The sequence below is a fragment of the Rhipicephalus microplus genome, chromosome X (genome assembly GCF_043290135.1).
Source record: "Rhipicephalus microplus isolate Deutch F79 chromosome X, USDA_Rmic, whole genome shotgun sequence".
Lineage (NCBI taxonomy): Eukaryota > Metazoa > Arthropoda > Arachnida > Ixodida > Ixodidae > Rhipicephalus > Rhipicephalus microplus.
This window is the reverse complement of record NC_134710.1, coordinates 234,275,872-234,302,929: the sequence shown is the minus strand read 5'-3', so window position 1 is coordinate 234,302,929 and position 27,058 is coordinate 234,275,872. Positions and strand designations below refer to the sequence as shown.

Genomic DNA, 27,058 nt, shown 5'->3' with positions numbered 1-27,058 from the left:
GAGCAATTATAATTAGTTTATTTGAAATATGTTTTTCTTAGGCACATCTGTATTTCGCCTAGAAGGTTCGGATCCCGAAAATTCGCCAGTTTACTACGGACTAGAGGGAACTGACCTTCTTTCAGTTGACCGGGCCACCGGTGACGTCACTGTGATAAACAGCATCGATAGGGAGGTACAGTATAGCTTTAACATTTGCGCGAGAAATTCCAACTGAACGCCCAAAGCTCATAAAACGTGGTCTTACCCGTTTTTACGCATTGTTTATATGTACAACGTTCACAGAAACCACAAATAGATTGATGTAATGTTTTGGAAGGCCTTAAAGAACGTCATAATATATACAACAGGTAATATGTGTATTTTAATGGTGCCACAAACACTGTTTAAGAAAAATAGAAGGGTCATGTAGAACTTGAGTAAGTTTGGCTCACTGTAAAAGCGAATACTTCTCACGGTATGCAAAGAAAATTACAGTGGTGCGCGTTTTCAATAAATTGTTGAGAAACATTTATCGCAAACGTGCTGATTACGCACTCTAAAAAATCCAAGAATGAATGTTAGCGAGAAAAACAATCAGCGATTTTTCCTTCATTATCTGGCAGAATATTTAAGGAAAAAAAAAGCTTTCGTGGAACACATTCGAACCGGTGGAACACATTCGAACACATCAGCAAAGAAAAAAACGTGAATATTTTATTTTGCAATCGTTTGTACACTATATATAGTTAACATCCAACAGCAATCTTAATACATTATCATAAGCCTAAGGAGAGGAGCTGACGTTAACGTATTTAAAGAAAATTGCTTGAATAGAAAGAAATTCCCTTGAAGTACATTGTCACTATGCTTTATCTTCAGGTAACGGATACATTGAAGTTCTCTGTGACCCTTGAGGATATCGTCGGAGGACATGACCAAAATAACATTGTGAGTACTTCCAAGTTTAATCTGTCTGACTTTTAGATGCTCATGTAGTATTATGACGCAATCTACTATTTTCGTTTTTTTTCTTTGCTTTCAATGTTCAGGTCAAGGTTCCAGTCAGCGTCATTGTTCTGGACGTCAACGATAACGCCCCGACATTCGAAAACATTCCGTACGATGTCAGAATCGCCGAGGTTGGTCCTATTTTTTAGACACGCTTCATTTTCTTAAACAATAGTGATATGCGGCTTGTGCATGTGTAAACAAAAGGTAAAATACGCACAAACGGAACAAATTCACCACTTCGCTCTATAACGCATTGGCGCCTGCTGAAGCAGGTCATAAGATGAGCAGTGGTTAGAACACCTCACCTCATGGCATAGCGTTCGCTTATGAGTTACGCCCGTAATCATAAAATGCTTTCGCAAACTTCAATATGCTATGCTTTTGGCTTTGTCTGAACACTTAGGCTGCTAAAAGATGAAAATAAAAGTTGCACAAACTTTTTTAGCGAACCATCTGCCCATTGTTCACTCCACCACCCTGTCGGAGCAGGTATTACTTGCTTGTCGCCTAAACTACTGCAATGTAAAAGAGAGATCGTCCGAACATTTTAATATATTTATGTTGCGTGTCGGTCACGTGAAACAGAACATTAACGGGGCAGAGGATTTGTTTGCGTTTACTACAACAAAAACATAGAATAGCCCTTAGGTAACCTCCTCATTCTGTAACGTTGCTGTGTGCTTAAAATAGCAAGTGAGCTTTTAAAAAACTTTGTTTTTGTCTATTGTATAGGACACACCAGTAGGACACACGGTGCTGAATAATATCAAAGTAACCGACTTAGACACTGCAGGGAACGTGCTTCAGGTTCAATGCTTCCCCAACGACAATGTGAGTAAATGTGTTTAATTAACTTTCCTGTCTCCAATACAACTTGTTAAGACGACCTCAAAAGTGTTTCTTTTTTTTTCTCTCTCGTAGAGGACCAGAAATAAGCGAAAGTGCTAGCATGCTGAAATTCATGTGTAGTACTGAAAAAGCTTTCCCTTTCAAACTTCTGATGTTTTTGTTTTGCTTTTTAATAATCGGTCGCTATCGACGCTGTGGGCTGAACTATATGTAAAAGTGAATGGAACACTACTTAATTGGCCCGGCAGTGACTTTTGATTCAAACGTATATTTATGCAGCCACTATACTGTATAAAACAATTATTTGTAGTTCTGTGTGATAGGGATGGGTTGAATTTGTTATTACTCAACTCGATTCAGTTGTTCTGTGGTACCACGCACCGTAAAGAAGCCTAAAAAACAAACAAACAAACAAAAAGCAAGTGAGAAACGTCTTTCTTATGACGCTCGTTCTTGAGATGATGCTCTTACAGCGTGATGTGTTTTTAGGTGCCCGAAGCTTGCAACACGTTCGCTGTGGTGGTCACGAGGGCTAGTTCCCAAGAACTGGACGCATCGTTAGTGCTACGAAAGCCCTTGGATCACGCTTCTCGTCCCGTGTACGAAGTTAACCTTGTCGCAGACGTGAGTCACTCATGTGTGTCCTCATGTAGAAGCGTTCATTTTCGTGTTCGTATCCAAGTGAAACCGCATATCTGCGGTATAAGAGCCAAAAAGTATTAGTACGTGCCTAGTGTAGGCGCAGTATGCTCTTACGCCTATTCGTTCGACACCGTTTTTGTAGCGCTCTAAGTGTCTCATTCGTTTCATGAAACTTTCACTGTTTTCTTTCATGGGGTAGTATTTTGACAGCAGTACTTGATTAAAGAAAAATTGAACGAGTTCAGAATTCAGCGTTGCGTTTAATATATTCCGCGTACTCCCGGCATTCCAGTGTAACTTATTTACGTAATAAGGCAAGCCTACAAAAACTTGAGCAGCGCAGGATAGTATCAAGATTAGGCTTTATCACGGGGACTTTAAATTATCATGGGAGCGTAACCTTCAACATCCTTCAAAACTTTCAGCCAGAATGAATCACAGCAAACGTTTTTGCATCCAGTTAGCCACAATAATGTCCATAAGTTCGCTTTATTTTTTGACGCGATTACTTATTGGAATAACTTATATATATATATATATATATATATATATATATATATATATATATATATATATATATATATATATATATATATATATATATATATATATATATATATATATATATATATATATGTGTGTGTGTGTGTGTGTGTGTGTGTGTGCGTGTGTGCGTTAATGTGTAGGGGGTGCCTATACTGCTGAGTGCTGTGTTTTTTTACTTGTTAATTTGCTATGTACTATTTTTTAACTGTGCAATATATACTGTGCATTTGTATTTATTCTCTGTTTATATTATTTGTATTCACTCCTGCATGGGCCCGAGAAGGGCCTGCAGTACCTGTAAATAAATAAAAAAAATCCCAATAGTAAGGAAATTACTAAGAGATGCCACACGTACACAAAGGCGCTCTACTCCTGGTCTGTGACGACGAAGTCAGTCAGGCTTGCCGTCGTGCATATCATGTGCACATTGAAAACTTCAACCTAATGTCAGCAAGACTACCTTCAGTCATTCACAAAATGTTCGCAAGTATTACTGGCTAGCTTTAACACCTCGTAACGTGGCCGTGCTCATGCAAGAACAAATATATATCTTCTCACAAATGAGTCAAGCTCGCTATGTCCCTGTTCCCGGATGAACGCTCGGTTTAGACGGCGCGTGACAAGCAGCAAAGGTGTTTACTCCGACAACCGCCGGTTCTCGCATTAGAAGTGGCCACGTTCTCAAGGATAACTTCTTCGCAATGCCCACAGCGTCGCATTCTTACGATACACGTATACATAGACAACCACCTTCGCTTAGTGTTCGTGACGCTTCGAGCCACACTGCCAATGCTGCCAGTGGTTCATGTGTCCGCCAGGTCCACCTCTTAATTGTATGCCGCTGCAGGAGCACAAATTCGGCATTCTGCGGCGGCGGTGGTCGGCGTACTTTTTTTTTCTTGACATGGAAGGCGTTAAGAGAAAGTAGAAACGGACAGACGTAGAAACAATTTTCTGCCGTCCCTGAAAATAAGGAAAAGAAAATTTGGGGGATCCGTAAGCTTAGCCTTTAAGAGTTGTACGCGATAGCGATATTCTGTCCCTAGTGCGTACTTCAACCACTTAATTTTTATTTTGTGATGTTGCTCGAGAAGTTTAAATTGTGGATTTCTGCTACGTTATTGATAAAGTTGAAAGTGGCTTGGGTCAGTGAAGCTTTAGTATATGGATGAATTCTGTGTAGGCCTAATTGGTAGCATGCTTTACACCAGGAGCAATCACGCGCATGAAATTTTTAAGTACTCGCTATGCGCCTATTACGTGTTCGTAAGGGAATACGTGCAGTAACGTTAGTTTCTTTTGTATTGGGTACCATGCTTTAAACCACGAAGTCGTTACGATATTCACATGTTCTGACGCCCGAAGGCAATGTGCGCTTGTACCACGGAATATTACTGCGGTATTATATATTGTGTTGCCAAGCCTGCATACTGGACGAGTGTATTTGTAAAGCATGAACGTTTTTTTCACAGCATTTCCAAGCAGAGGAAGTTATTTCAACAGTATGTCGAAGCAGAGACATTACTGTACGGTAGAACACCTGCTTGCGTCACAAACGTCTTTAGTTCGACTCTCACACGGGCCTGGAAAATTTTCTTATTTATTTTATTGGCATTTTGATTTTTTGGTCACGCACAAGGTGATGACTTTTTGCTCACAACCAACTACGCCAACACCGATTCCGGAATTTCTGCGAAACGAGCTCTTTAACGCTATTACGTTGAAATGGAAGAGGCTACGTGGACAGCGTCAGCAACTTGTAGAACATACGCACTTCTGTAATTATTAAATGTTAATCAATGAGATATCGCCCCCCATACAGAGTTACAGGAGAAGTGGAAACCATGCCATTGCTCTGCATGCATGTATTGTATAAACCTACGAACATCCAAGTTACGTCAAATTCATTTCAACGAAATGTCTGGCCTTGTGGGCTGCTGAATGTTAGTCGGAATAGAGGAACCAAAAAGTTGATGGAAGAATTGAAGAGTATTGTGACAAAAAAAACGGTGACACTGAGTGGTCAGCACCAGACCATACTGAAGGACAATACTGTGTAATAATTTTAGCGCGATATGCAGTGCATCTTGAAAGGGGACAGGGGCTCAAAACAAATTCTTCCTCCGAAAGTAGTCTCGCGTTGACATTCGCCGCGAAGGAAATTCGAGTCCGTCGCTTGCGTGTGTAGTATATGCTTAGAATATACGTCATCGTATAAATTTGTGGAAGCTGCACTATCTTGGCTGTCGGTCCGATCGTTGAGGTTCGTTAAGCTTCGAGTGCATGCCCCTTCAAGGCCATTTGCGTGCCAAAAGTGAGCCGCACCGTTTGAGTTTCAGCGATGTAGGAAACCCATTATTGCTTTCGAACATAGGGACACGACTGTGAATGCAGTCTGGTTTAGACTGTGCATTGTCTGTGGAACTTCTGATCGAACAGTCAGAAAGTTTGCATCTGCTTGTCAGAGCCCTAATTTTTACAACAAAAAGTATAATGCTAATGTAATTGTTCGCAACAAAAAGTTTCAGCCAATCGCTATGCTGGACATATCATTATTGAAGCCGACTGACCAATGGCAAAACGCTTACGAATGAAAACCTTTGTAAATTCGGGTGAATGTTTTATCCACACATGATTGGTTGAGGCTCGAGCAATGGAAGACGTACGAATCTCGACTAATCACGTGCGGCCAAAATGTTGTCTCGTGCACTGACTGGTAACCCCTCATACCACTCATTGATGAAACACCGCACGCCTAATGTGAAACTGCGACAAGTTATTAGCCATTAAAGGTAGCTTCTCTCTTCTTCGGTTAAACGTAAACAATAATTTCATTTTTTGACATTGAAGCCAACGAAAATTGCACCTCTTGGTTAACCTTTTTTCTGTGTTCGTCCTTATAAACGCAGTATAATATTTCATCTTAGTCATATTGTAGAGACAGGGGATTTTTCTTTGCTCTTTTTCGCCAGGATGGTTCTTTTAATGCCACTACAACGGCTGTTGTAAAAGTGTCAGATGTTCAAAACCGGCCGCCAGTGTTCCTCGGATCCCATTCTGCCGTCGTCAGTGAAGACGTCCCCGTGGTAAGTCATGAAATTTAGCTGGGCAAAACATTTATTTTGCTCCATAGCGATAGAGTGAAAAGAACCGACCATGTGTAAACTGAGAAATAACTGAGGATCTCTGACATGTTTTGTGAAGACAAATCTAAGCTTCGAAAACTAGCTACAATTGTAACATTTTCTTCTACAGAATAGATATACAGCTATGTGTATGGATTTTGTTTTGTATAAAAAGGACATTAAGGGCTCGTTCTTTAGAGATGGGGTTGGGTTTCCAGCCGCAAATGGAGAAGCTGTAGTTATTAAGCAGCAATTATTTTCTTGCTAAAGCAGCTTTGCCAGGCACTTCATGACAGTGCAGTTACCCATTTGTGCACTTCCTTCTTTTCCAGGGAACTTACGTGATGACAGTGAAAGCAATTGATGGTGACCGAGGAGTCCCCAGGAATATTCGCTACTCTATCGTTTCCAGTAAGGATGTGTCCTTCATTTCGACATAAGTAGCCAACAAAGGGCCCTGACAGTGCTGGCTCGTCTGTGCATATGGGTCGTTTGTGAACGCTTGCTCTGGCAAGCAAGGTGCATCGAAACGAAGAGAGTGCGTATAATGACGGCGTGCCCATTCGGCATTGCGTGCTCAGATGCGAGCTTTTGTTGCACGAATGAGTTCCGGTGGATCGACTGAATACGCAGCAATGTACAGATCCGACCATAATATGCTATTTTATCAAATGAGCGAGATACATCATCAATTGCCGATATGTAGCCCTCGCTTTTAGCTTTAACCGTTGCAGGTATGTCGGAAGGTAAAGCAAAATATTTTAGATGTGAAAGAGCTTATGGCGAAGTTATATCCGGTGTGCGCCTTGACCTAATTTACTGCGCATGCGGAACAGCTGACCCAAGCACTGCTAAAACGTGATCACGCACTAGCGCATTTCTCTGTAACGGGCCTATATAAGGGGCTGCATAAAATTTTGTGGCATCTCCCTCTTACACTATCAGCAATCATGCAATCATGTAATGGCGTCGGGGATCGAGATTCTGCAGACGCGCGATGGATAAACGCGTAATATCCTACTCAGAACGCGCTGGAACGTGCTAGCGCGTTCGGGCCTACGTAAGCGGCCGTTTAAGAGGCTGTGGCTTCTCCTCCTTACACTCTTTCAACAATCCCGTGATGGCGTCGGGAAACGAGGTCCTGCTGACGCGCGATGAACACACGCGCTCCCCGTAGAGGTGCGATGAACTCGCGTGGCGTGCTCCAACAAGAGTTCGAGACGAGTAACAGCTACGGAAACTACAGTGGATACATGGTGTGCTCCACTTGCATGGACGCGTTAACATCGGACAAGGTGCCCGTGATGAACAGCACTTTAGGTCGAACCATGCGCTGCTTCTCAAGCTACTCACGCTTCACTTTAGTGAAAGACGGTTTAACTTGTTATCAGAATTGTTCTAAAGCACGCCTGGAAAGGAATTTATGCTTTACTCTGCCACCAAAACGGTTGGCAAGGCTAAATCATGGCGTGGTTCTACGATCGTGTGTTCCTAGGACAAAGCTCTTTCAAATATGTTTTTTCTTCGTGCCTTTAAATGCTAAAATATCTACCTGTAGGGAATTTCACGTGTAATGGCGTCTTCCTGTTGGAAAAGTGCCTCAAAGTGTGTCAAGTTAAACAGCACGAAGTGAGAACAAGAAAGGCGCATAAGCAACAGGACAATAAACATCAGCACTTGTTCTGTTTTTCGTCTTCGTCCTTCGGGCTGTTCAAGTTGCCCAGACAAAAGAGTGCTTAAAATGCATTTTATGTAACCTCTACAGCTCGGGCAGTGACGCCGCCTTCATGATTGTAAAAGAAAGAAAAATAAAGAACCGATATTTCAGTTCACTCCCACGCTGTTGCATTACAATATGGCCAGTAGTTGGGAGCTATAGATGTCGAAAGAACTGATCGTTTCAACGCACCAACTATAAATAACTATAAAAACGCTCTTAGGAGTCCCTTTGCCTCTTTCGTTATTCATGACCAGCAAATAAGCCAAAATAACCTACTGCTGGCAAAGCAAATTGACATTGGCGAAGGTCTCTGATAGCGCAAATTAAGTGAACTAAACGTGCAAAATAGGACACAGCTCCAGTGCTGTCATGTCCTCTGCCAACCTTTTTCCTCTCATATTCGGCCTCCTTTTCCCGTTTTATCCTCTATTCACAGCAAGGTAACAGTTGACCTTTCTGTCCACAAATTTTATCAACCTTTTCCTTATTGTTATTTTCTTTTCATTCTTCTCCTCTTCCGAAGAGACAGGAATTTTTGTGTCGCTTATTTGTCACGCAGATACGATAATTTCGATTTGGGTTTTGGTGGACACGCCATAGAGTTCTGTAAGTGTTTCTGTTTATTTGTTTTCAGATCCAGAGAACTTCTTCACTATCAACAAAAATACGGGAGTTATAACAACTGCGAACTTGTTGGACAAAGAGAAACTGAGCTCCTCGAACGGCGTGGTCACCGTCAAAGTAAAAGTAAGTGATTCCTAGACAAGCATCGTAACAACAGCAGTGACGAAGGCGAAAGCCCTAAAAGATTTCAGTCCCTTCAGTATGTTTCGGGTATTCAAGCCGGAGCTGAGCTTCGGGAATACTTTGGGAACGATAACTGTCGTGAAAAAGAAAGAACAAGAAAACTTCACAAGTGGTCTGCACCATTGCTGAGGTTATACGTTTGCACACCGTATGCAGTACCTGTTCAAAACCGCGCAAATCAGATATCGAAGCATGCCTTGTTTGACGTAAATGACGTACACGCTCTTCAACTGACTTTTTTTCTTGCTTTCTAATTCGAATAGTTGATATATATTGTATATATGACGCGCTTACCGTAAGCACAATGACGCCCTGCGAATTGCGTGGTTCTTGCTGAATATTATGCGAGTAATAAGAAAGGAAATATCGCAGAGCCCGGAAATTGTGACTTTGGCGTGATCTTTCTGGAACAATGCCTCCCTGCGTGGCGTGTCAATGCGCAGGCTTCGGAGCTGGAAGGAGACCGGCTACTGGACGAACCGGGATCGTCGACGACCACCGCGTTGGCCATTACGGTGAAGGATGTGAACGACGAGGCTCCCACGTTCAGCCGGCCTAGCTACAGCGTCAGTGTGAGCGAGAACATTCCTCCCGGGAGCCCACTGCCGAACCTTGACATGTTCGTCCAGGACACGGACACGGTGAGAAAACGATGCTGAGCGCTAGGCCCCTTTCTGTGCACGTTTATGTCCGCTAAGAGATATATCGTAAAAAGAACTGTGCATTCTCATTCACCATCTTTAGCGAATCTGCAGGTACGTGTTACTGGCGAAATACATTAGTTTCGAAAATTTCAATTTAAGTACAGCTTGTATTTTTAACAGGGCAGTGCCCAGCAACGCGCAACAATACATCGACTGCTAGTAGAAGCAAAAGAAGGGCAGGCATTAAGCATTATTAATATATATCCGAAGATGTCGATAGACAGTAGATGTGCAGCAAAGTATTTTATGTGATCACATCGAAATTGTCGAAGAAATACCCAGTGCTCTATAGACGCAAACATAAAACGTCTGTACCTTTTCAATATCTTTACCAAGCACTTTCACCTTTTTAGTCACCTGAGTAGGAATGTATATTTACTTGCCCCGCCGCGGTGGTCTAGTGGCTAAGGTCCTCGGCTGCTGACCCGCAGGGCGCGGGTTCGAATCCCGGCTGCGGCGGCTGCATTTCCGATGGAGGCGGAAATGTTGTAGGCCCGTGTGATCAGATTTGGGTGCACGTTAAAGAACCCCGGGTGGTCTAAATTTCCGGAGCCCTCCACTACGGCGTCTCTCATAATCATATAGTGGTTTTGGGACGTTAAACCCCACATATCAATCAATCAATCAATCAATCAATCGAATGCATATTTAGTGTTGTGTTCGGAATAATTCGGTTAGTTCGTACTCTACAGATGTTGGAGTAATCCAGGTGAAATTGTCCACTGCTTTACACATCTAAAAAATGGAGTACACTTTTTCTTGTGACAATTGGTAGTGTGATGGCTCTCGCGTATGGCGTTGGTTAGTATAGGTCGGCGAATTCAATCATGAGTCGACTTACTGGACTCAGTCAGACTCAGGTCGAGCCGTGAGTCTGAGTGTGAGTGAGCCCGAGAGAGTAAAATTTTGGTGAGTTTGAGTCCGAGTGAGTCTGGTTGACAAAACGTTTTGTGAGTGTGAGTCCGAGTGAATTCAAAGTGCAATATATATTTCTTAGGTGAGTCGGAGTGAATTCCACTTTCTTCTGCCGACTCCTGGTCCCTCTACTCATGATCAGCATTATTATCAGCCTTACTTGGATTCACGTTTGTGTTCACGTCCATTCACACGTACTCCAAAGCAGTGTATTTTTTACATCATTTCAATACTTATTGGAAGGCCTTGAACACCCACCCCGAAAGCTATTCCAATGGAGTTCTTGATACACATATGTTGTGTTATCATTTCTTTCAGGGAAAATGGCCTGATAATACTGGTTACGGGTGATTATAATTCGTTTCAAAACGTTTCAAACTTATCAAAAGGCGCTAATAAGAGCACCAATCACGTGAGATATTGGTGTTACAAAGCATTGACATAGCGGTCGAAAAAGATCAGTTTAGACTAACGGACTCAAGAGTTGACTCACTTGGACTCACTCAGACTCAAATCAAGCCGTTAGTCTGAGTCTGAGTGAGTCAGGGTGAATCATGTTTTGGCGAGTCTGAGTCCGAGTGAGTCCGGTTGAAGAAAAATTTCGTGAGTGTGAGTCCAAGTGAGTCCAGCTAAGAAGCATTTTGGTGAGCCTGAGTTCGAATGATCAGTCTTCAACGCAAAATGTATTTCATGAGTCAGATCGCAGGGAGCTCCACAAGTTGGCGACCACATTCAGCAGCAAATTACTGTCGTATCAAATGCAGAAAATGTTTCGCAACGTTTGCAGACATTGACATTGTTCTCACTGTCTGCACCAAAGCAAAGAAATTGCTCTAGGACTCGGCAATGAAAAGTGGAACTAATGTAGCCCGAGTTGTATAGGCGGAGAATAATACATCTAGAAATTTTGTCACTGCTCAGACTTTTGCTTTCATAGCTAAAAAAAGTTGTACGCTAGTAAAGCACATTTTTTATACAACACATACTAACGAGTACGTTGTGGTCTTGAAGTAAGGGTATCAGCACCTTCAAAGGTGACCTGTCGCTTATTTTTCCTGAAGTTTCGCTAGCCCGTTTCATTTTATAGCGTCATAAGGATGTACTTTCTTCCTTGTGCTCTCCTCTTTGCTCACATGCTCACTAAACTTGGATAGTTACTGGTTTGAATTTCATTCTTATGGGCCTATAAAGCAGAGTCAAAGGGCGTGCATTTTGCTTGCTGGTTTAATACATTGCGAATATCTTTTTTCTTAATCACAGGGTTCCAACTCAGTTTTTAATATCAACCTCATGGATTCTTCTGGAATGTTTGCCGTGGAGCCCACCATTGCGACTGGTTCGACGTCTGTAAGCATACGGATTGTGAAGGGACCACTCGACTACGAGAATCCTAACCAGCGAAAATTTATCTTGTTGGTAAGCATGAGCATGCATCAAAAACAAACAGCATCGCTACATGGTTGTCACCTTTCCCATTTTTTTTGTAGACGCTATTATTGTCAACGCGGTCTTGAAACATGGCATCTGCTCTAGATGAGGAGTGGTACACGTGCGCATACGTTGAAAACACAGCACAGCATAGGGCGTATGAACTTGTCTCCCAACATATGTTTGAGTAACTAAAATCCGTCTATTTTATCTCATCTGCCATCTCCATCAACCACTTTGCACATGCATTATTGCTGCCTTAATTAAAGAATAACGAAATGGCCGAACGCTAGCAATACCTGAAAGAGGCCACGAGTGCAGAACGACCATCTATTTTTACCCCATACCACTATATTGCGAGAATGGTGCCACATAGATGTGTTGCCCACGTGGAGGATTAGATGTAAACACCAAATTTTCCTTTTTGTTGTGATAACAATTATATAGACACTCTTAGGTGGATTTTGCCGCCGGCGTCAGCATCGCCGTCACTCACCGTATATGTATACATATCTATATATACGAAAACGCAAGAAAAATAATTTAGAGGGAGACTCCGGCGTGCGGAATCGAACGTGGGACCTTTGAGGCGTGAGTGCGAGGCGTTAACCACTGAGCCACGAAGGAGCACCTCCTTCAGCGTTCAAACGACAAGCTATATCTTCTATTTACCCCTGGTTACGGGCATCTAGGGGGGAACTATCATGTTTTTAGCATTACCAGCAAGTTGGCGCAATGAGCACGCGTCACCACATCGTCACGACGCGGCGGTGCGCGCTGTAATCTCCCACGCGTACTTTGCCCCGCAGAGAGAGAGCAGGGTGTACGCTAACGCGCCTGCTTATCTCCCGGTGGGGACAATCGAACGTCTTTGCTGGCCTTGGGCTTTCACCGGAACGATTTTGTTGTAGTTACCGCGCGCACACAGGTCACTGAAATCGTTGCACAGTCTCCATTTGTGGAAAAGACGTGCTTTTCAGGCACAGCGAAGTAACAACTGAGACGCTTATTCGCGTTCATTTGTACCTGTGGATACGTTTCATGCGTCATTTATGCGTGCGAAATGCGGGGCACGTTTCGATCTGCTTGTCATTCTGCGCGTGATTTTCCATTTGTTGCTATCACGTTCATTGCTTCGCCTTCGCGGGAAAGCTGTGAATTTTAATTTTGATTGCCATATTCTGCATTCTGTCGTGTCGTTGCAGTTGTGAACGGCTATTAACTTGTTTTTGCATCACTTTAATTTCATGCTTCCTCTCTTTCGACAGGTGGTCGCGGAAGAAGCGTTCACAAATCCGAAATTATCTAGCACGGCAACGGTTACAGTGAATGTGCTCGATATCAACGACAACGCTCCCGTGTTTGAAGAAGATAGCTACACTGCTTCGATTGTCGAGGACGCATCACCTGGTAGCGTGGTCACGACAATAGTGGTACGTATAGTTTGGTAGCACGTGATCTATCCTCTTGTGACCTGTACAAATATACCATTCCTCTTTTCCCCCCTAGGCTACGGACAGAGACACAAGCCCACATGGAGAGTCTGGTCTAATGTACTCACTTCTTGGAAACGGTGCAGATAAGTGCGTACATTCACCTACGAATTCAAAAGTATTCTTTTCTAAGAATGCTGTGAATCTCATGAAGATGATGGTGACAGTGGGTTGTCGACGTACCGAAAAGACGGGGCATAATATGTCATAGCGAAAACAGTGCTTGGCTTGTAGCTGTTCCAACAGCACAAATTATACCACATTTTTGTAACCACGCGAGTCAGTATGGCTTTGTTATTACAGAATCAGATAATGCTATTTTTGCATTGCCTAGCGGGACCATTGCGATTGTTGAGCGGCTTGTTAGCTTAAATTCTCTCTATTCAAGACCATCCTCAATCTTTTCATTATTATTTCTGCTCCCCAAGCTCATAATTGTTTTTTTTTACTTGGTTACCGTATTACTGCATATTTTACTAACCCCAGGTTTCACGTGGCTGAACAAAACAGAGACTGCATGTACTTTTCGTGGAATACGTGCGCAAGTGAATCTCTTGAGCAGATTAAGAAATTGTGATTTATGTCTCGAAATAATTTATGCTTTTTCCCGCATTGGCGTTTCGTAAAAGTTGTAAAAGATATGGGTAAACTCAATGAAAATGAAGTAACAGTTATTGTTATATTTTTATGCTTACAAAAACACAAAATTTCGAAAAATACTAATGTGAAAATTCCATCGCAAGTATATATATCAGAATATTTGAATTATTTCGAAGGGTTGCAATGACGCCAGTTTAATAAAAATAAAGTATACAAATGCCCATTTACTATAACAAACATGGCACAGATACTTTAAGTGCGAAGTAGTTGAGGCCCCGAGCTTGTCGTTCATCCATACATCTCGTGTGACACGATTGCGCTCGCAGTAAAAGCTCTCAATATTGGCCATAACAAGGTAGCAATGCACAAACCTGGTTTAAAATGAACGTACTAAATAATGTACTGAACATAAATAGCCACGAAGTAACCACAATATTTAACTTCGAATGGATAAAACGTTTCGCAAACATACGGCTGAATCCTGCGACGTCAAAGAACCCCAGCTGGTCGAAATTTCCGGAGCCCTCCACTACGGCGTCTCTCATAATCATATAGTGGTTTTGGGACGTTGAACCCCACATGTCATCATTACTCCTGCGACGTGCGAGAGAGAGTGCCATCAGCTCGCCGAGCGAGCAAGGGAATGGTCCTCCCAATGGCCTCCGAGATACGCCACACGCCCGCCATTTCGGAGGCCATGTCCTCCCATTGGGTCGTCCCCTTGTTCCACCTCTGCGTTGGCTCTGCGCTGGCGCTGCGCTGTGTCGGTACGCCGCTATACATCTGATAAGGGAAATAACCCCTGGCAGAACTCGCTGCATACGAAAATCACCGCAACTGCCGCAACGAGCAGGACGTAGAGCTGTGTGCCACCGCCCATTTTTTCTCACGCCGTTCGCGCCACCGCCGAAGTTCAGAGTGCGACCATGCCGCCGCCGCGCAATAGTTGCGGTGCACCGCCATTTGTCTTATTTTAATTCGAGCGGGAAATATGGGCACAAAATACATCACTTCACCTTTTTTTCTGCAACTTTGAGATTTCTCAGAGCGGCAGTGGCACTGTTTTGGCGGCTCTCTTGCGTCCGTGTTTGCATACCCTGTCTATATCAGGGCCCTAAAAGAGTTGCTGAATATACACGATTCAGCGTGTTATTCTTCTCTGTTAGCGTTTCTAGTTCTTTTCGTGCCCTTCGTGACGCCATAATGGTCATTCACGTGACATAATTAGGGCACATACTGTATAGAATGGTCCATATACGAGAAATATCAGCTGTAAATTGTTCTCTACCCTGCTTTGCCATGCATTCGCCCCCCCCCCCCCCTTTTTTCCCTCGTGTCTCGCATGATTATCACGTGCGATGAACCTGTGATTTCACTGCATTTTGCGAATTTTTTATTGCGCTAATGAAAATAAGAGTGTAGCCCACAAGCTCGAAATTTTATGGGCTCAACGCTTAGCGCTCAAATTGCACACGTGCTTTATGAAGACATAAATGTCGAAGATCCTGTAAGAACTGTAGTGAAGACAGTGTAATGAAGAACGAAATTGAAGGAAAAGGCTCCGAATTGTTTCATTCTCCCAACGGACGAATTTTTTTACAACGAAGACACCGCACCTCTCCATAAACAAGGCCAGCCTGTTTCGACAGTTTTTGTGTATTTTTGATTGTGAGAAAACTTACATTGATGCTCTACAGGCTTTCATCGTCCTTGTCATGTTTCGTATCCCGTGCAAATCAACTACTTTTGTACGCACGCTGTATGCTGTTTTCGCGGATAACAGGAACAGGAGGGAAAGGAAAGGCAGGGATGTTAACCAGTGTAGAGCGAATAGTAGGCTACCCTTCACCCAACGGCCGGGTGCACTGTGGCGGCTTGGCTAATTAAACGAGACTTGTTCGAAGAAAAAAAAATGCCCATGGATAAAATCTCGCGAGTGCCTACGAAGGACACTGCTGAAGCATAGATGAAACAAGCTGCGCCTCTAAATCTCCCGGAAGGCATGCGATAACGTTTCTCCGTGCGTGATGCCTACCGTCAATTACTCTGGAAAGGAAGCCCTGCCTACCTTTTGCTGGATGAAGGAGTATGAAGAGATAGATACTATGGTAGGAGGCTGCGTGGGTCTATCCTCAACTGTGAACTTTGACAGTAATGGCGTGGTCGTGAGTGCTAGCATGCGTGTTATTTGAGTTGGCATCAGTGAAAGACTCATGTACCCTTCTACACGCTATATCGCTGTACAAACCCTGCTTTTTCCCCAGGTAGCAGCCGTATTACCATACGCTAGAGTTTTGCAGTTTCGCGATATCTGATGAAAAAGAGTTAGCTGCAGCCTAAGCTGGTTATGGGACTGCGTGCCCCTATCGCACGGTGTAAAATGGGAAGTCATCGAAGGGTTTACCGACCATAAAGCTGTTGAAGTCGTCTCAAACTTAGCGTGTTCTCTTCAAAGACCTGAAATCCACACGGTTTTGAACTTTCTGAAAGTCGATGACACTTCCGTATTGGACACCTTAGCCTCATATTTTGAAGAATTTGACTGCTGTAGCAAATTTCACTCGTAGATGTGCTCCTTCTTAAGTTTTATGATAATGCCTATCAACGTATGTGGCATAAAAGTATAATAATTGAAACCCAAGACACTCATGCCCCCGAAATATATAATGCATCTCATTTGTCGCATTAAGCGCTTAAATAAGATTCTTCATTCAAAGTGTAATAATAATGCATTTTCATTTGTTTGATTGATTGATTTGTGGGGTTTAACGTCCCAAAACCATCATATGATTATGAGAGACGCCGTAGTGGAGGGCTCCGGAAATTTAGACCGCCTGGGGTTCTTTAACGTGCACCCAAATCTGAGTACACGGGTCTACAACATTTCCGCCTTCATCGGAAATGCAGCCGCCACAGCCGGGATTCGATCCCGCGACCTGTGGCATTTTCATTTAAGGCATCGAAAAATAAGCTAGAATCTAAAACCAAGGGGCTAAGTCGGCAATACCTTCGCTGCACTTGGGAAAAAATCCATCTAGGTTCTGGACGTTTATTAGTTCCGCATCGTCTATGCCCTCATCGTTTATTCTTGATGACCAATCGTCCTCAAATTCTGAAGGTGTAGCAATTCTCTTTAGTAATTAGTTCAAATCTGTCTTGTTTTCTACCAATAACGACATCACTCGTTCATTTTGCGCTTGAAGAACTACCTGCTCTATCTACAATATTTAACTAAGCTCCCCTGTAGTACATAACCTTATACAAATCTTGAGGTTTCGAAACAATCTGGACCATAAAGCAGTATTCAGAATGAAGTGCTGACTATCAACAAGTAACATTTTAAAAATCAATAATCTCTGCAGCAGTTTCCCAGCTGTGTAAATTATGAAACGTTGTGCCCGCATTTAAGTCCGGAAACAAGCACGTAACAGCAAATTATAGGTCAATATTTTTGCTGTCGACCAGTTTTAAACTTTTGGAGAATATCATTAACAAATGCATTGTAGAATATATGCAATATCCCTGAATGATCCCAGCACGGCTTTTGTTCTGGCTATTCTACTGTTACAAGGTTGCTTCAATTTACGCACGACATTGTGACATTCTTCTCTTAACGACCTAAAACAGGTTTATGTATTTATTCACTATTCGAAGGTCTTTGACATACTATGGCATCCAAACTTTTAAATTTTCACAACTTTTTTTTCCCAAAAAACAAGCTGGTTGATTGGATAGCAAATCATTTGCTGTCACGCTCAAAATTTCTTACGTTTAACCCCGCGAAGTCATCTGACGTACAGTCTCAAGCATTTTTAATAATATAGCGCGAGCTTCGACCACAGGCAGTATCAGCGCCTTACAAAGGCGATAATCTGCGAGACCGTCAACAGTACGCGCAGGCGCACAAAGCAATGCTAGCGCAAGCGTCGTTCGTCTGTAACGCTGTTGCTTTCAGGACGACGCACGCCTTACCACAATGACTGTCATTGGGTAAAAGGTAAAATAAAAACAAAAGTGGTGCGAGAAGAACCATGCGCACAACTTAAACCGTGATCAACCCATTCATAATCTCTTGATCTTTCCTGGGATTACAGTCCAAGAAACTGCTCGAAGTTGATGCACAGGGAAATGTGAATAAAAAAGTAATAAAAATAATAAACTGCAAAAAAAAAACATTACTTTACCGCATGGTCTTTGTCAGTTTATTACACCTAAAGAAGTTGCTAGTATTGGCAGCAGCGCATGTTGTTGAACGCAAACGTGGAGATAAAAAAAGCTAAACATTCTTTACTTTTAAACAAAGGGAGTGTTTCATCCTGAAAGGAACAGCCTGGCGGGTGACGCTTGCGCTAGCGCTGCTTCATGTACCTGCGCGTACTGCTGCCAGTCTCGCAGATTATCGCCGTTGTAAGGCGCTGATAGTGCCTTCGGTTGGCGCTTGCGCGATATTATTAAAAATGCTGGAGGCTGTAGATATCACATCAGGAAGGGGCCTCAAGTCTGGGTGCTTGGTTCGCTTTTGTTTATTGTTTATATAAATGATGGAGAACAAATTATCAGTTATACTCAAATTAAACTTCGCATGTATGCAGGCGACTGCGTTATCTGTAGAACTATATCTAATACTAATGATCAGGAGGCGCTAAATACCGTTGTTATCGTCGTTTTGTAACAGAAGTAAAACATGACAAACTTCAAAAAGACTCTAGTCAGGACCTTTCAAATAAGAAACCGCCATTTCATTTTACATATACTAATGACTGTGTAAGTCCAGTAGGCATAGTACATTCATTCAGTACGGTACATACACAAAGAAAGCCACTGCGAGTTACGCCCTCTATCTAGGCATTTCAAAGCTGTCATCGATAACTTTTGACAACCAGTTCGACAACTGGGGATCAGTGACACAAGTACATCCTCACCACTGCTTCCTTTTTTTATTCACGGAAACGTGTTCCCTTTTCACTCATACAATTCGTTACAGTACCCTTTCCCCCTATCTCACACCCCCACATCTAATGTTGCCCCCCTCTCTCTCCTTTGTTAGGACGGAGGAGAAAGTACGAAGTGTAGACACGCTAGCGCCTAGCCATAAAAAAACAGTTCTGTTCTGGCCTTGAGTAAGACAAGCCCGCTTGTCGAAACGTCAGCGCAACAACAACGCCTGCTTTCGTATTTTTCACCGCGTAGTATATAAGTGCTATGAAGGTTAAGTACATCGCTGTAACTCCCAAAGAAAATTTAAAATAGCGCACGCATGTCGAAAGAATCTGCAACAAGCTCTTCAAAAAAGTCGGTGTCTCCGACGCACGTTAATCAACTCGACAATCAATGCTGACTGAAAGCGCAAAAAACTTTGGTGCATAGACTCGAATATGCGTTGGTTGTTTGGTAACCTCACTACAAACATGACATAACTTTCTCATAATGGGTTAAAAAAGCAGTTCTGCTTATATTTCGTTGATATGACCAGCGTTTATCGCCTAGTTCACATGCACATGTTTTATCGCTGCAGCCCCCCTCGAACGTCGGCGCACTTGCAATGGTGTCATCCTCCTCAATAAATAAGATAGTTCAGACTGGTGGTTCAAGGGTTCCAACACCCATATGTTTCGTTGCATCTTTTTCACACCATACCCGGTGATTTGATCCTCTAAATATTGTACCCATTAGATCAATTCATAATTGTTTTCATTTTCTTTTGTTTATTGTTTCCTTTTCTTCTGAACGTGCACTTTTCAAATGAGCTTGATGGGCAGCTGCGCAGACTCAATTCTGAGCAATTAGAAAGAAGAATTGCGTAAACATGTATTTTGTTAAATTGCATTTTCTCTAGGTGCTGAACATTTGTATTTACACTTGTTGTGTCTCGAAAACTGTAACAGCAGTATTTGTGAATACATAACATTAATACATTAATACCGCAGCCGTGGCCTCGTGGTTGAGTGTCCGCTTCGGCTGCGGGAGGTCGTGGGTTCCAATCCACGTGCCGCCGGACACCCACCGGTTCCAAAATTGGGCACAGGTGACCCTGGCTTGACACTCAGCTACTTTCAGAGGTGGACCACCTGGAAAAGGAAGCCTACGCCGTTCAAATCCCGTCAAAACATGTGGGCACAAACGATCCCCGAAAAGGGGAGGACAAACATGCTGCTGTCACTTTAATGGCTCCGCCCCGTCGGAGAAAGCCCTTTTTTTTCCAGGACTCGAGGGGCAGGTTTATATGCCCACCAACTCTTGAATCTTGATCATCTGCCCCCTCCCACGTCGCGCCACCGCCGATCCTATGGACCCCTCGCCGTACACAGTCGCCGCCGAATGTGGAAACACCGGCGCGCCAACGCCGGCGATTTCGGTACCGGCTCACAGGTCTAGCAGTAAAAGCCGATAAACCACTGCCAAAAGTAGTGCACATGTTGCACACCGAGTTTGCGAATCTGGCTAGCAATACTCTACTCGTGCCGGGGAAGACCTACATGCTTACCTTAAGCGTTGGTGTCATCAACGCTTTGCTAAACCGAACAATTGGAAATCAAAGAACGGGAATTACTGGGTGACCGTTTCATGCACTTGCTCAAGTTTCGGAGTAGTGCAGCTGCCATATGTGTTCCTTTATGGTTTCAGTAAAAGCAGGTGAAGTCTCACGAACTATAGTGTAACACTTGCATAAGGAAAACGTGATACCTCTAGCCGACGACATTGTTGTTGCTGGGCGGAAAAAGAAAAATAGGAGCGCGGGCATCGCAACTGTGACGCATGTGCGCAGACACCTGAACCTTCCCGACGCACTCTAGAGGAGAGGAGTAGGAAGCCTATGTGTAAGAGACAGGGGGTGCCCAGGGACTTCGCAGATTTTGTAGGGCCTCCTTTTGATATGAAGAAACACCTCAATATATAACCGAACAGCAGGTAGCAAAGTGGTAGAGCACACGCCTCCAACACCGCAGGTACTGAATTCGATTTCTATTGCGGCCGGGGACTCAACTGGCTATTTCTAATTTGTAGACTGGTACCCTATCTGACCTCCTCATTAGAAATGTAACAATACAGACATGGTGGTATGGGTACTTATCTAGAGTAGGTGGCCTCTCCTTCCTGCACTCTATTATATTCTTTCCACTTACGACTCCGCGTCGAGCTGCTTTATGGTTTGCAAAAATAGGCGACTGTCCTAACCTCCAACCACTATCAAGAGGCGAGGGTACATATGCATCAAGAAGAAAACCCGGTGGGTTCCCGGAAGGGCCAAATGTATAGTGATATTTACCGACGAGTATCAAGTCTGCCGAACCGAGTAGAGCTTACCTCATCAACATTGCTTTGCTTGCAGATTCCACGTAGACCCCAGCTCTGGCGTGGTGACGGTGGCGCCGTGTGAGACTCCTGGACGCGGTAACTGCCTAGACTTCGAGTCGCGGCCCTCCTACTTCCTCTCGTACCAGGCGACGGATGACCGAGGCCGGGGCCAGAGCGCCGTCGTGCCACTAACAGTGCGCCTGACAGACGCTAACGACAACCCGCCGGCCTTCGAACAGCATCTGTACACGGCGCTCATCGATGAGGGAGATGTACGCTTCGACCCCCCGCTTAGGGTTCAGGTGTGATATCATCCGTTTTTCTTTCTCCCAATCAGCCTTAACCTTCCAATAGGCGCCTGATAATGAGCACGGGATATACACGACCATGTCCTTTATGAGTCGGCAGAAATGCGCCTAGTAGATGATTTTCAATCAATCAGTTTTTAGACGACAGCATTCTTTCCCTTCGTCTGCCCACGTTTACGTGTTCGGTTGGTCAAGAAAGAAGAAAAAAAACACATGCGTGAAAGCCTTACCATCTTGGGGAATCGAACAAGGGTCAGCAGCATGGAACTCGATTAACTACTGTAAGAAGTACGCAGAAAGTCGGTGACCAGTGCGGCGTCGCACGTATCATATTTCAGCACGCACCATCCTGCGATAGCTTTTCTAAGCACAGCCTTTGGTACCACGCTTATGGTCCAGCAGCAGTGTGCTGATATTAGTGCGAGTGGTCTCACATATTTTAGACAACCTTCGTAGAGGTTGGTTCTGCAAGAATTATTGATGGCTTCCATTCAGTCGCATGCATTATCATACTAAAAAACAAAGGTTATATATACGCTGATATTATAATGCAGTAATGTTTTTTCGCAATCGCATCTGTCCTGTTTGAGATCGGCTGAAGAAGAAAACAGGAGCGAAATGTTCGCATCAATTTGTAAACATTTAATATTTGTAGCAAAAGTGCACACATTTTTCGCGACACATTTTACGCGATGATTTATTACAATGATGACGTCCCTCTTTTAGGCCCGAGACCCTGATGTGACATCGTTCGTCAAGTACAGCATCGTGTCCGGAAACAGCTACAATTTGTTCACTATCAACCCACAGACGGGTGATATTACAGTCACCAATCGTCAAGGGTTGGATGTTTCTCTCCTCAAGTCTGACGTGTAAGTAAATGTCGTGCCAAATCTGAAGTATGTCCTTTAGCAAAGCAAAACTTTTTTATGACCTTCCTGTACTTTCCTCATCATGTGGCACCGAATGGCTCTGAACAATTTACCACACATCACGAACCGGCGTCATAATGCTATATATATACTTACATGTTCCTGCAGTTTTCATCTGATTGGTTTTGTTCCCTGTGAACATATGTAGCGAAATTGCTTGGCTTCGAAAATGATTTCATGCTGGAGCCGTTCGCAATCACGCATGGCTCAACGCATCCTCAATACAAGCGAAGGAGCTCCAAACGCGGAAGCTCGTGAAGTCACGCGCTTCCACGTTAGAAGTCACGACCGTTCAGTTGTCAACATTATGAAAAGGAACACAATAGTGAAACATTTTCAACATCCACATTCAGCCAAACGTAGGGATGACAATTTTTTTATTTTATGTAGCGTCTGCATCAATGAACACCCGGAAATAATTATCCCGGGCATTGATGCAGGTAAGGCCGACCTCTCCGCCTTGTAATAAATTCGCTCTCTCTGGTAAGAAAATACTTATGTTTATTGCACCTTTGTTTTCTTCCAGGATTACACTGACCGTTCAGGCTTCAGACGGTGGTTCGGGTATCGACACTGCTACAGTGAAGATTACTGTCAGGGTACGTGCACTCTGCTGTATTCTACAGAACAGATGATGTTCACAGTATATTGCTGTTAATTTTTTTCAGGATGCCAACAACAACGCTCCCGTCTTTCAGAAAGAGCGGTACATTGCCTCAGTTCCAGAGGCTTCTCCGCCAGGTACACTCCGCAACGCCCACAACGTGTACGGCGTCGAAACAGCCTCTGACCGTTTATTCTTGTCTCAACTTTTCTACAGGCACCCTGGTGGAGCAGGTGTCTGCGACAGACGCCGACACGGGGGCGAACGCCCATGTCACGTACCGCATCCTCAAGGGAGCCTTCGATGACTTCACCATAGATGCCAACACTGGAGTGGTCTCACTGTCCGCAACAAGCCGCCTAGACTACGACAGGCGAAGCAGCTACATAATGGAGGTAACAAAAACATATCAACGACGTGTACAAGTATGCATGCACCTTAAACGCCTGCATTTTCTTAGTTTCGATCTTCACGAATGAATTTTTTTTATGTTCTGTTTCTTCGCATTCTGACCAGATTATTGGGATCGATGGTGGAGTGCCAGAAAAGACAGGAACCACTACACTAAGCGTGAACATTCTGAACAGCAACGACAAGATGCCATACTTTCAGCCGACGACGCAAAGGGCGCAAGTATCCGAAGGTACATATATAACGGCCGGCTGCATGTTAGCCACAAAACTAGCATACTTCTGTAAATCTTATTCGTTGAGTGTGCAAAAGATCTTCGATCAACGTGTAGGCGTATGCGGAGACGCGTTTAACTCAGTACATACGCAAAATGTACATATAAAAATAAGAAACAACCCTATTTATGGCTGCCGCGCCATTGTACTTGTGTGAACCTGCTCACCACATTCCCGTTTCCATATTTGTTTTCTCTTCAAGGTATCGCCTTCTGTTACTGTATAGTGTCAAATTATATGCCACTCGGCGCCATTCCCAAAACAGATGTCTTCTCAACGTTCCTCGATTACTTTTTGTTTACGTTCCGACTCTTTATGTACCCAGGTCAATGAGACAGTGACTTTTCTGCTTATGCAGGGGCTCCAGTCGGTTACAGATTCTACAAACTTGTTGCCAAAGATCCGGATGCTAGTTCCCTGGAATTCTTGAAGTACGGCATTGCTGAACCTGTAACGGCCATTTCCAAAGACGGAAGAAACGTAAATGAATCAGTTCAAGCGTATAAGGTATTCATTTTTTGCGTAGTTACACAATCGCATTAGCCACATTTCAGGCGTCACTATCAAAATATGTCCTCGTAATTGCATTTGTCTAAATTCATATAGCCAGAACAGCGTAAACAAGTATAAACCCAACATTTATGTATCGAAATCACATATGGACGCTAAATACGAGTCATTGTTCTTGTGTCTGCCTAAAAACATGAGGGCTTTGTTGACTCGATAAAGATGGGGGAATTGGCAAAATGAGCATTTATTAATTAGGACCACAGCAAATTTTCTTTTAGTGATGATAATAAACAAAAAGCGAGCAGAGCTATAGTACATGACTAGAGAATAACGGAAACAAAGATACTCTTTTTTTCTTTAGGTCATTCACTTGTACTTTTTTGTGTTCACACTAGGCTTTTTTCGACGTGGATGAAAACACTGGGGAAGTGAAAGTGGCGTCTCAGCTCAACCGCGAAGCTGCTGCCGTCGTAATGCTAACAACCGTGGTGACCGACGTCAGCGCAGTGCCACGTCAGACTGGCTTAGGTAATAAACAAGTTCTATTCAGCCGCAGTTCCCAACCGGTCAACAAAAAGAGTGCATGAACTGAATTTGCTCGCGTCCGTAATTCATCAAGGCCTACTTTATTTTTGTTTTCTCAGGAACCCTCGTGATAACCATAGTGGACCTCAATGATTTTCCACCAACGTTTCCACCGCCTTGGAGCCCTGACCATCCGGAACTCTTCATTACCGTCATGGAGGAGCAACCCATAGGAAGTGTCGTAGCGTCATTTGTCGCCACAGACCCAGACTCTAACATAGCCAGTTACTCGATAGAACCCGAAAATCCTTACTTCGCCATTGACAAGCTTTCAGGTAAAGCCTTCCGAAACTTAAAAGGCACACCGCTCAGTGTGGAGGTTGTATATTATTTATAACCTTGTCCTCTGCCCTATTTTAAATTTCTTTCAGGTGTAGTCACAATACACAAGAGAGTCGACTACGAAGAAGTACAGGAACTCAGGTTTTCCGTTGTGGTGCGAGACACAGGCATTCCTCAACTATCAGCGGTCGCGTTGGTTACAGCAACTGTTACAAATATAAATGACAACGACCCCACCTTTTCTAAGGTACGTGCAGCTGTACTTACTCGCGTCCTGCCTTTTAACATTCGGCATATTTGTCTGCTTATACCATCTAGTTATGCTGGCTCCCGATAAAATTTTATATCAGCCACAACGAGTAAGTAATAAAGAAAACAGCTTGAGGCAGGGGGGGGGGCAGTTTTGTTTTAATCATAATCATGCACTCTAAATAAACACGCAGTCTTATGTGGTGAATTTCCCCATGGAAGCCTCCTTTTGCTCACTTGTGTTCATATTCATAGCGCAGAAAATAACCAGACGGAGACACAGAAGGAACGCATTTACAGGATGGGCGCTAGACATCCTCTGGTTTTTTTATTGAAATACAACATAAAAAGTTAGAAACCATCGGACATGAGCGCATGCGTACCATTAAACTCCAAGGTGTTTTCTAATATCAGCAACGTCACGTGTTACCACCTAACATGCGCAAGATTTGCTTTCAAATACTCCACCTCTTCACGGGACAAAGCGAACGAAGCAATACTGACACATTTTCTTTCTTGCTGATAGCAAATGCTTCTATAACTTCTCGCGTTGCCTGATCCTTGTCTTTTGTAAGCCCACGTGTAGTGGTGAATTTTGGAGCACAAACACACCTGTGGCAATAGAGAGTTTTAGTACTGCGGAATGGTGCTACGTACGCATCACCCAAGCGCCTTGCGTTACGTGGCGTCGTTTGCCACGAATTGGCTTTTAGGACGCCGTAGTACCCGCGTACGTAACGAACGTGAAGCGTGTTGCGCCATCTGGTAGATCAATATAGAAGTACGTGTTGTTGAAGGCCAATCTCAGCCAATGCAAGTGTGCTAACCGGATTATGGTCATATTTTAGCCGCTTTGATGCCGCTATTTTGCGAAATGAAGTCTCACGCTGTCGCGAACGCGTTCGCGAGAGCGGCGCGACCACCCCATTCGCTACGCACGCACACATCGCATGCGTGCGTACGTAGCGGCCACGTACGTAACGCAATACGTGCGCGTTGGGATCTGCGCAAAACGCGGCGTCCTTAAGTACGCAGTGCCGCCACGTATGATACGTGCGCAGTACTAAAACTCTCTAATGATCTGCCAAATGTCCCCCCCCCCCATCCACTGCGTCATGGATGTCCCCCCCCCCCCCCCCATCATGCGTCAGTTGACGCCTGCGCGTCTACTGACGCATGGTGCTCTCGCAATCTGTCATTTAAGACAGCGCTAGATTTGTCCTATGTAGCATCTGCCACATGAAAGGGGTATCTTATACACGACACCCGTCTTGCGAGGCACGAATGGTGTCACGTGCTTTTTGTGCACGCACGTTTGCCTTTGCCACCGTTCACCACCGGGCACATGCGGGCAAGCTTCTATGGAGCAGGGAATATCACCAACACCTCGCATTTTTCTGCCACCTTCTTTAGCCGGTAGGAGAAGCGGTGGATGTATGGCAAGGCTACAGGCACTTTACTTGGCTTGCCACAGGACTTCGAACGAGCACCCTTTTTAGTCCTCGCCTCTTTTACGAAAATTATGAGGACTTAAAGGGAAACTTAAGTCAACCATTAAGCCAATGTTAATAGTTGAAATTGTGGTCCAGAAACCTCGTATTTTGACTTTTGTGCCAAAAAAGGGCCTGTTTTGAAATAAAAATCACGTTTTAGTGCTGCACATTGAGTTAGCGCACTTCAAATTACCCGCCTCAAGAAACGGACCGTATCTCGTCACTGTTGCCATGCACAACATTGCCCGGCTTTACTGCGCTAGTAGCAGCAGACCGAAAGCAGCGGGAGCC

At 43.9% G+C, this 27,058-nt stretch overlaps 1 protein-coding gene across 1 annotated transcript in view; it reads left to right on the top strand.

Moving 5' to 3' along the window:
- The window catches only part of Cad87A (cadherin 87A), a 62,992-nt gene that overhangs the window by 12,476 nt on the left and 23,458 nt on the right, over nucleotides 1-27,058 (top strand). The window contains exons 4-25 of the mRNA XM_075878809.1: nucleotides 42-175; nucleotides 862-930; nucleotides 1,032-1,121; nucleotides 1,726-1,824; nucleotides 2,332-2,466; nucleotides 6,003-6,116; nucleotides 6,488-6,566; nucleotides 8,510-8,622; nucleotides 9,126-9,323; nucleotides 11,562-11,717; nucleotides 12,998-13,162; nucleotides 13,239-13,312; nucleotides 21,153-21,420; nucleotides 22,153-22,298; nucleotides 22,885-22,957; nucleotides 23,027-23,099; nucleotides 23,179-23,357; nucleotides 23,479-23,605; nucleotides 24,007-24,155; nucleotides 24,554-24,686; nucleotides 24,803-25,018; nucleotides 25,115-25,272. Of these exons, the coding sequence (XP_075734924.1) occupies nucleotides 42-175; nucleotides 862-930; nucleotides 1,032-1,121; nucleotides 1,726-1,824; nucleotides 2,332-2,466; nucleotides 6,003-6,116; nucleotides 6,488-6,566; nucleotides 8,510-8,622; nucleotides 9,126-9,323; nucleotides 11,562-11,717; nucleotides 12,998-13,162; nucleotides 13,239-13,312; nucleotides 21,153-21,420; nucleotides 22,153-22,298; nucleotides 22,885-22,957; nucleotides 23,027-23,099; nucleotides 23,179-23,357; nucleotides 23,479-23,605; nucleotides 24,007-24,155; nucleotides 24,554-24,686; nucleotides 24,803-25,018; nucleotides 25,115-25,272 (2,948 nt within the window). The remainder of the gene's footprint in view (nucleotides 1-41; nucleotides 176-861; nucleotides 931-1,031; nucleotides 1,122-1,725; nucleotides 1,825-2,331; nucleotides 2,467-6,002; nucleotides 6,117-6,487; nucleotides 6,567-8,509; nucleotides 8,623-9,125; nucleotides 9,324-11,561; nucleotides 11,718-12,997; nucleotides 13,163-13,238; nucleotides 13,313-21,152; nucleotides 21,421-22,152; nucleotides 22,299-22,884; nucleotides 22,958-23,026; nucleotides 23,100-23,178; nucleotides 23,358-23,478; nucleotides 23,606-24,006; nucleotides 24,156-24,553; nucleotides 24,687-24,802; nucleotides 25,019-25,114; nucleotides 25,273-27,058) is intronic.